The 9,254-nt window shown below is 40.8% G+C and overlaps 3 protein-coding genes across 6 annotated transcripts; 1 reads left to right on the forward strand and 2 right to left on the reverse strand.

The window, feature by feature from the left end:
- Positions 1 to 636: 636 nt before the first annotated feature.
- Positions 637 to 1,915, forward strand: LOC129581803 (elastin-like). Its single transcript, XM_055473055.1, has 2 exons — positions 637 to 773; positions 1,176 to 1,915. The coding sequence occupies exons 1-2, from the start codon at positions 759 to 761 to the stop codon at positions 1,662 to 1,664; spliced, it is 504 nt and encodes a 167-aa protein (XP_055329030.1). The 5' UTR covers positions 637 to 758; the 3' UTR covers positions 1,665 to 1,915.
- LOC129581802 (uncharacterized) lies at positions 1,770 to 6,872 on the reverse strand. 4 transcript variants are annotated; one of them, XM_055473054.1, is made up of 10 exons: positions 6,721 to 6,872; positions 6,582 to 6,643; positions 6,443 to 6,511; positions 6,317 to 6,343; positions 5,949 to 6,106; positions 5,783 to 5,832; positions 3,341 to 3,679; positions 2,850 to 3,075; positions 2,231 to 2,571; positions 1,770 to 2,151 (listed from the first exon to the last, which is right to left on the reverse strand). In XM_055473054.1, the coding sequence occupies exons 5-9, from the start codon at positions 6,072 to 6,074 to the stop codon at positions 2,251 to 2,253; spliced, it is 1,062 nt and encodes a 353-aa protein (XP_055329029.1). In that variant the 5' UTR covers positions 6,075 to 6,106; positions 6,317 to 6,343; positions 6,443 to 6,511; positions 6,582 to 6,643; positions 6,721 to 6,872; the 3' UTR covers positions 1,770 to 2,151; positions 2,231 to 2,250. The 4 variants fall into 4 exon arrangements, with proteins under 4 accessions (XP_055329029.1, XP_055329028.1, XP_055329027.1 ...); XM_055473053.1 differs by lacking the exon at positions 6,317 to 6,343 and having other exon boundaries at positions 6,582 to 6,830; XM_055473052.1 differs by lacking the exons at positions 6,582 to 6,643; positions 6,721 to 6,872 and having other exon boundaries at positions 6,317 to 6,382; positions 6,443 to 6,581.
- On the reverse strand, positions 6,582 to 9,145 carry LOC129581804 (transmembrane protein 170B-like). The gene is made up of 3 exons (XM_055473056.1): positions 8,839 to 9,145; positions 8,507 to 8,677; positions 6,582 to 8,075 (listed from the first exon to the last, which is right to left on the reverse strand). The coding sequence occupies exons 1-3, from the start codon at positions 8,987 to 8,989 to the stop codon at positions 7,945 to 7,947; spliced, it is 453 nt and encodes a 150-aa protein (XP_055329031.1). The 5' UTR covers positions 8,990 to 9,145; the 3' UTR covers positions 6,582 to 7,944.
- Between the last annotated feature and the right edge of the window lie 109 nt (positions 9,146 to 9,254).

The following is a 9,254-nucleotide window of genomic DNA, read 5'->3' on the forward strand; positions in this document are numbered from 1 at the left end:
ATGGGCTTCGATGAATATAAAAATATAAAGGAATGTTGATTTGACATAGCTTTACAGCGTGTAAATAAAATTAAATAAGTGTAACCATGTACAATACTAATGTAAGTACTAAATCTGACGTGAATTTTTATGCCTACGTGGATTGTTTCATTGTATAAAAGTTGTCGAACTGCCGTCTAATAGCGAAAATATCACGCGTCCCAGTTTGACAGCCCAGCCTGTTATGTATAAAGTAATCATAAAACATTTCAGTCCTAATTCAGCAAATCTGTGCTAAACTCGAAAAACACCAAGAAATCCAAAAAACAGAACGCGATCCAAAAACCTCCTTTTAGGACCTTGCCAGTTGACCATGATGGATTAGCAAGTCCACAGAACGAACAAAATAGGACGGCGCCTGCATTGACCGTCGACTGGACTCCTTCTCATGCAAGACAGACATGAACTACAAAGCTGCTCTGTATAGTCTCTGGTTCTTATCTGTGCTCCACAATAGCTGAAAAAAACTTTCTTTCAAAGGAGAGAGACATATCACAGCTCAGACTGAGGACAGTTTTTTTCTGTCAGTTCATTTGACTTAAAGGTATATAAGCCGGACATTTCGCCACTAAAATACACTCACCATCAGATCGTTAGTACAGTTTTTAGCAAATCCTGCTACTTTCGTTTTTTACTGCTTTTTACGCTTTATCAACTGTTAATTACCGCTAACTGACTTTTTTACGAGTTTCATAATCCCTGAACTGTATCATCAAACCATGTATTCCCAAACGGTAAGTCCGAGTACAAATCTATCAAACTACTAAATGACCTTTGAACAATTAACAAACCGCTACCACCGTGTACATATTAAACGGATACGGTGTTGCAAACTGAACTTTCAAATCACATAATTTAACTAATATATATATCAAAAATCAACTAAAATTTTAGCGGAGCAACGTCGCAATATTATTTTCTTTGTATTTTAGACCATTACAAAGTACAGTAATATGCGTTACCACTTCGGATCGAAGAAATTTCTGTGATTCAAATTCTGCTTTGTTTTTCTGTTTTCGCGATAGTGAATTCATATTCGTCATTGTTCTCGAATTCGTATTAATTCTCTTAAGTTCCATGCATTTCATTTGCGAGCAGTTACTAGATTCAGAATTAACTGGTTTTTTTTATTACAGATCGTGTTCACCGCCGTGGTGTTCGCCTGCCTCGGCCTGGTCGTTGCCCAGTTCGGTATTGGAAATGTGGGCTTCGGCGGTCTTGGTGGTATCGGCGGCGGACTTGGTGGTCTCGGCGGTGGTCTTGGCGGCATCGGTGGAATTGGAGGCCTTGGTGGATACGGCGGTTTGGGAGCCGGTCTGGGTGCCAACACTGCCGGATCGGGATGGGGTGCCGCCGCCCAACCCACACAGATGCTCCAGCCCATGCAGCTTGCCATGCCCGTGCAGACGTCCAGCGGATGGGGTGCGCAGACTCAGCCGCAGGTCCAACTCCAACCGGTGCAGCTGACCATGCCTATCCAGAACACGGCCGCCATTCCCACGCAACCCATTGCTGCCGCTGCCACTCAGCCCATTGCTGCACCTGTTGCCGCGACGGCGCCGATTCAAGCCTTGGCCATTCCTTCACAGAATGCAGCCGGTTGGGGCTCAGTCTTAGGTCGATAAACACTTGATATTTGTTTTTTTTGCCAATAACTCTCGATGGGCTGTTTTGAAGTTTTATTTCTGCTTTACTTTTTTGACGCTGTAATTTACAGCAAACTGATCCCGGAATCTAACAGTTTCTTATTAGTTATTTGAAGAAATTATTTACTAAACGCTTCAGTGAATGAGTAACATGAGTTAATAAAGACGACTTCCACATTTTACAATGATCGACATTCCGATAAACTAAAGGACAAAACATCAATGTTATAATCACCAACTCCGACTTCTAAGGAAAGAAAAACAGCAAAATACATTGCATAGGATTTGGGGTTAATTCAAAAATTATGCCGTTCTGTTATTTTCCCATGTAATAACTATAACGGCTCCATCAAGAATACATTATAAGCTACACTTCTGTATATACAAAATTAGCTCCAAAAATACTAAATCGCGGAACCGATCACTTCATGACACCACAGCCACATCTTTTCGATCCATATAATATCTGCAAAAAAAAATCCAATATCCCAACTGACAATTCAAAGGAATAAAGTAATGGGACAACGTCATTCGTTTCCACGAACCATTTCGTTTACTAGTGCAATCAAACTCGAACCCCACGGCTATCCATACGCGACGCCAGCACTTTCTCCACCTTTCTTCCACAGTCGTGTTGAGGACAAACAGCCAGTTTATCCGCACAACTTCCACATACCACTCGGTGTCCACAACTCAGAACGCAATCGACCTTTTTTGGGCACATCATACATTTCCCAGCAGCATCCGGCAAACTTCCGCTATCAGACGGCACTTTGCGCGAAATGGTTGTTTCGCGCAAAGTTTCCACCGTTCGACTGGATTGTTGGCCCGAGGTTACGGTTGTCGCAGAACCTTGTTCTGATTTTTCTCTGTCCACACGCGGTTTCTGTAAAAAAAATCGAAGTTATTAACCACAAAAGACAGATTTCCAACAACCGACAAAAGTTTCGTTATTAAGAATTATTCTTTAAGGTACAACACTGCAAACATCCCATTACAGGCTTTACAGCGCACAATAAACAATTCATAAAATTTATTGTGCGCTGTAAATCCTATTATCAAATAAAATAATTAGTCTGCTTAATAATTGTAACTGCGAAATCCCTGCTTCCGATAAAATAAATGTCCGAAAATACAAAAATAAAAGGCGAAGTTTTGGCATACCTGATATAAGGGAGCAATCGTCACCAAGCGTTCATTCACAGTTACAGTCGTTCTGATCAGTCTTTTCGGAGGTTCTTTCGATTCAAACCAAACTTTTCCCAAATTCGATTCATTAGTGCGGCTATCGCGATGGATGATCACCTTTGTAATCCGTCCATATGAACCAAAAGCAGCCCGCATGTCATTTTCTTTGGTATTCGGCGACAAGCCGGGTACAAAAATCCCACTGGAACAACAAAAAACTTGCGCTGTCGATCGAAAACACAAACGTTTCCGCTTAATCCTTGCATCTCGTTTGCTGTTCACTTGTCATATTAGCCCTAAATTAATTATAAAAGTAATATAATTAATAAAATCATAATTATAATTAATCATAAAAAGTGTGTTTTTTTGTCAATTACTGTACACAACACATTACTGTACACCAAGCAAAGTAATTCCTTAAACGCACCGAAAACACACACATAATAGATTTACAAAACATCACTCACAAAGGATTTTCTTCTTTGGGGCCTTCCGAATCCAGCCAGTCGTTCTTTGTTTTATGGTTGATTTTAGTGGGAGATTTGTTGAATTTCGCGCGATCAATTCTTGTTCGCTCAGCTTCACTCAGTAAATCAGGCTTATTCAAATACCTCTGGTTATTCCGGTTATTTCCTGGTTGTTCTGCATCTCCACGACCGAATCCGTTTACCGGTGCAAATGGCACAGGAGCGACTACGTTCCCACTACTGGTCGATACGTGGGAACTGACAGAACCAGTCGTGGAGGCCGTCGGCAGGCCGGTAAAGTTTTGGAACGGATTTTTACGTTCGCGATAGGGTGGATATCTGCAAACGTAGTTTTTAGTATATTAATAGTAACGAAAATTTACAAATATTCTGTACGCACGTGCGCTACACTGCAAATTTGTAGCTGACAATGAGGAAAACTGCATTTAATATAACTCATTCAAAGTAATTTCGATGTTGTAGTAACAGTATACTTTATCCGATTTTAGATAACTGGTTCACAAATTACGACTACGCAAAATTATGTTATTATAATCTAATCCACAAAGAATCACACAAAATATACATACTTTTGTGATAAAAGCATCCATACGAGTATTGATTCTTTCATTATAACAAGACTTAAACCGCCTTATAAGCAGAACTCGACGGAAACGATTTATTACCGCATTGACAGTCTACTTAATATGCACATATCACAAAGAATGTTGAAAGCGATCAATAAAAACGCTTTCCGCTCGGTATCCTACGCTCATAAATAAACAGTTTGACTAACCATTTAAAGAGAATTCTCAGTAGTATACAGGGGACACGCGGTATACTCAATTTATACAGCAAGTAATATCGCTTATCGTCAGAACTTTGGCGTACCGCTCTGTTTTCCATAATTATTGTAAATACAAAAGTGGCAAACTGGCACTTATTAATAACAGCACGCTTTACACAAATCAGTGAATGTAGATTTGTCGTATATCTAGCTAATAATAATTCACTGGAAAATGTTATTACAGAATCAGACAGAATATTGCTGTACAAAAGCATTCATAACATTTACAAGTACTGTAGCCAGCATACTGAAAATCGTATGGAAAATACTATCATGAATAAACTAATGCAGTGCCGGGCCGCAGTGCACAATATTTACACCAAATACAAACATAAAAGGGAAAAGCTGATACCGGCACAATCAAACGATATCTTATGGTTAATAGTGAAGCTCTGTAGCCGAGCCAGTTACCAGCCAACAAATTTTCAAATTCTTCGCCAAATCAAACATATATAGCAATGCATGCATTCTCACAACTTTTGATTTGGTATCAGTTTAATGTGTATACTGGTAAACCTCAAAGACGACTTACTGTAAATGTTCCACGCTTACGAAGTTACGAGTAAGCAATCATTCTTCTGATAGGAAAGGCACAGGGATAGTAAATTTTCAGCACCGGCGCATAAAACATGCACAGGAACTACCGCTAGCTATGAAAAAAAGGCATACTCGTACAGATATTCCTAGTACCTACTTACTATTAGATAACGAAAAAATTTATTTGAATGACAGTTTGTTTTTCGTAGCAGTAATGTTTAGGTTTTAAAGCAGCACTACTTCTCCCGTTTTTTCAAATTTTCAAAATCTTATTGTACCACAACGGGACGAAAATCCGCTGTTACGCAATCGTAAGTCAATAGGTTTATGAATCGACAAACTGGGAACAGGTGCGACCCAGAGTATGTTGACAAAATGTCATTTAATGTAACAGGACCACGCAAGGAAAATGCACACCCCGCTGCAGCTATGATGATGCAATCCACTTGAAGCGAATGTCATTGGTGTGCCCTTAGTTTAATAAAAAAAGCGCCTGATTGCCGTATCGATTATTCCCCCACTAACTCACAGGAAGCTGGGTATTGTGCTGAATGTTGAGACGTTCTCAAGACTGACAAAGGCAAATATTACAGCATATTCTATCCTTATCGTAGCGAAAACTTCTCAGCATCCACTCAAAATGCACTAGCGGCACTAAACGGAACCAACATCGCTAATCGAATCGCATTATGAAAAGCAATTATGCGCTGCAAGACACGAAAAATGCAGAGAATGCATAGGGAAATACAGAAACGCCCAGCTAGTGGATGGAATACGTCAATGCCAATTTGAAGAGAAATGGATTTAGTTGTATAAATTAATCTTCTCAAACAAAGAAACCAAAAAAGCTTCGGCTAAATTTGAAAATCTCAGCCTGGGAAGTTATAAGAAAAATGCAGTTTTCGAAACAACATGTTTTATTAACAACATTTACAAAATACAACGGGAACTGACCCGCGCAGTCTGACAGATATGCCAGGAATACTTCTACTGAAATGCAGTGCCACACTGGCAGCCTTGTATGCAGGATACCGGTATAGTGCGTACGTTTTACTTACCGCTTTCGGATTTCCAGATCGGCCTGCTTTAACGCCTCCGCCGTTTCCTCCTGAAAACAAATACCGTTAGAAGAAAATACTGTTCCAAGATTTTTTTCCGGTGTGCTCTTAGTTTTATGATTTATGCAGATCACATCTTGCAATAAGTAGTGCAATCATCACATACGATGACGAAACCCAATTTATCCCAGTCGTCGTGATCGCGGCTGAGTTCAAGACTTCCTTTCAGAGATCTCTTGAAATCATTCATGGCATCCGCAAGACTTTTGTGCTGCTCTTTCAAGGACGTCATCTTCAGCGATTTTCGTCTTTTTTATGATCGATCTACACGGAAAAATATGAACCATCATAACAGACCACTTGCAAAGTTCGATCATATGGCATACGCAGATACGCTAAAGAACTTCTAGTCAACAATAACATTACAATCTAAAACACCACAGGGACGAATTGCAATTGTGGAAATTTTTGTTAGTTCTACCACTATCATTCTATGCACTGCCTCGTCATCACACCTTTGAGACTTTACCTTACCTGGAAAATCTTCGCAATCTGGGCAATCTGGATGTGTATAAAAATTTGGTATGAAATCTCTATACTCTGCAGTTCCAAATATGAATGTTTACAGTTTACTAACTCTAACATTCAAATTAAACTTACGATTATCTGTAATTCGGATTTCCAGATGAACTTCGGCGACCTTCTCACACTTAATTGAGGTCTTGTTTTCTACCAGGAAATCCCTCAAATCAGTACCCGAGACGAAACAGATATTAAAACCAATTTACGAGCAATTTACTTATCTGCTTCGCCGAATGACTATTATCAGCTGGACAAAATACCGCGCAAAGATCGGCGCTCCTGTAACCGGCAGCACACTTCAACACAACACCGCTTCCGCTGGCCTGATTGGCACTGGCTGTACAGCCAGTACTTACGTGAATCGAGTTAATAATTGTGTGTTGTATTTTGATTAATAAAAATTATTACAGTAATTTTAAACAAGTAAGAATGTAACCAGAACACCCACTAATAGTTATTACCAATACCCGAAATAATTCAGAGTGATTTCACAATCACAGGCCAGAAACTCGAAATTGTATCATGAAAACTGAAAAGGCAAAAAGCGGATCATCGGTATTCGGGACGTACGTACTTTATGGTTAGTCCGTGCTTTAGGGGGGATCCATAAATTACGTACGCAGCGAACCAGGGAGGGACGGGTCCAAAAAACGTGACAAGCTGTGACGGCCCCGGCGAACCCAAGGGGGAGGGGGTGGTCAGCTTCATGTGTTACGATTGAGCGAACCAGGGGGTAGGGGTCAAGCAAACGTGACGGACCGCTACGAAGGGGGAGGGAGGGGTGAAAAAACCGTGGTTCTCTGCGTACGTAATTTATGGATGCCCCCTTACCGTTTAATAGCACTGCATACTACGTACTACGTACTACGCGTGATACCACTAGTACTACCAACCTGCTAACGTTAGTACGTACATACCGGAAACGGCGGAAAGGGAAGATCTTGGAGAGATGCACCGCCCACTGACCGAAGATGCCAATGACAGCTGACAAAGCGATAGCCATAAGCGCATGGTCCTAAGCCGACGCAGCCATAGACTCAAGCGTCAAGAATGAAGACGAATTCAGAAATCAGAAGACGAAAATTCGACGGCCTAGGGCTAGAACAGCGGGCTAGAAGCTGTCCGGATTTGAACCTATATTTTCTTTCTTAATTATTAACTATTAAGTGTTAACTGCGCTAGTGCCTACAACATACTATTCTAGCAGCAAGGTCACTTTTACTTTTTTAGTCACTTTAACATAAAGAATTAAAGTACTTATAAATAAACTTTTTTATTAATATACATACTTACATTATGATTATGCATACTCGTACGCTCATTTATCACTATTACAAATGTCAAAAGTGGTGAAAACTATCATGTAGACATTTAAAACGAACATTTAAATGAAACCGTAGAAAACACTGAACAGCAATCCGATCACGATATAAGATCACTTGGAAGATCAAAAAACAAAAAGTGAGATCAAAAACAATGTACATTATACAGCCTGCACTACGCAGGAGTCCCGATATCCTGACAGGACTAGACGAAGAAACCTTGGCTGCCGGCAACAACAACAATGGGCCCTGTAAGTGTCAGAGCGACGCCAGAATCTTGTTAAACGACAGTCCAACTTTGAACGCGGACTGGCCCACTCCCCATACCATAGCATAAATGGGATCGAGCTGGATATTCGAAGCCCGATAAACACCCGCAATCGCCGCACCTGCAAAAATTTTCGCTTGTAATTTTGATAAATTTGTTTACGCAGATAATTAGCGTACATATTTCTATTACAGTAACCAAAGGAAATCAATGAACCGGTTATGCATACCAGATGTGGGGGTGTCCAAGAACTAAATGTAACAGCTATACGAGCATCGACAGAAAAGGATACGCGTTCAATTTATGACGAAATGGTCGCCTGAGTCGCCTCTCCGGTAACTTCGTCCCAAGTTGGGAGGACTCCCAACGCGCTTAATTAAAAATTTACGCCAGCTGAAAACCCCCTTTTTTCTCACTGGTCAGTCATACAGTACACAGCAGTAAGCAATGCGCCATATGCGTACGCTTTGTCTGCAGCTATAAAGCGCGCTTTGAACAGCGCACGATTACGGGATACGGAAGCGCTATTCCGTCGTATAAAATTGTACTTACTGGTAATTACTCCTGTTGTCAGCGAAGAAAGCAAGCCAACAACAACGATGGCTGCAGAATACCATCGCATCAAATTATGCCTGCGCAAGGCTATGATGGATATCAGGCCAGCTATGGAATGCATGATGAAAGACGCAAACAGTTCCCACAAAAAGATGTTGTACCACATTTCTGCAAAAAAGGCTAAAAGCGGTTAATTTTATGGTTTATACACTCTAGGGTGATCATGTACTAGTACTAGTATGCTGATAAATATTGTGGAAACCCACGTGCACAGAGCGACTAATGCCAATGGTGAACTCAACTGGTGATGATTCACCCTGCAGAACTACCTGCAAAAAACTTCAGCGGAGTCCTCCCGTCATTTGCCAAAACGGTGAAGATTGAATCCCCTGGCCGAAAATCTCTCGCATAGCTCTGCTCCTCTGCCAGCGCCAGAATTCCGAACGCACTGCCCGCTATAACAGTTTCATAAAGTTTCATGGTTCTCACTTGAAACCTTGAAACTTCTCAGCTTGAAAAAAGAAAAAATGTTGGGAACAGCGATTTTCCGGACTATTCCCAAATTTCTCAACTGAGTCAACTTGAAAAACGCAAACTACAACGCATTTGCGTTTTTCGTACTTTTTCAAGTTGACTCGCTACTGTTTGCGGCAAACAGCAGCGTGAGTTCGAGTACTGAGTAGAGTTAGTAGTAGACGATGGCCGCAGACTCACAGATGTACTGAAATTCGCATTGCGAACATTC

Source organism: Paramacrobiotus metropolitanus, unplaced genomic scaffold (assembly GCF_019649055.1).
Source record: "Paramacrobiotus metropolitanus isolate TYO unplaced genomic scaffold, Prichtersi_v1.0 Parri_scaffold0000006, whole genome shotgun sequence".
Lineage (NCBI taxonomy): Eukaryota > Metazoa > Tardigrada > Eutardigrada > Parachela > Macrobiotidae > Paramacrobiotus > Paramacrobiotus metropolitanus.

Bases quoted from the DNA above. Each gene is read 5' to 3' on its own strand.
- LOC129581804 (XM_055473056.1), bottom strand. From the start codon at position 8,989: ATGAAACTTTATGAAACTGTTATAGCGGGCAGTGCGTTCGGAATTCTG. The intron at 8,678-8,838 runs GTAGTTCTGCAG...CCTTTTTTGCAG, and splicing joins TCCGCTGAAGTTTTTTGCAG to AAATGTGGTACAACATCTTT. The intron at 8,076-8,506 runs GTAAGTACAATT...AAATTTTTGCAG, and splicing joins GACAACAGGAGTAATTACCA to GTGCGGCGATTGCGGGTGTT.
- LOC129581802 (XM_055473054.1), bottom strand. From the start codon at position 6,074: ATGACGTCCTTGAAAGAGCAGCACAAAAGTCTTGCGGATGCCATGAAT. The intron at 3,680-5,782 runs GTAAGTAAAACG...CTACGTTTGCAG, and splicing joins GATCTGGAAATCCGAAAGCG to ATATCCACCCTATCGCGAAC. The intron at 2,572-2,849 runs GTATGCCAAAAC...TTTTTTTTACAG, and splicing joins CGATTGCTCCCTTATATCAG to AAACCGCGTGTGGACAGAGA.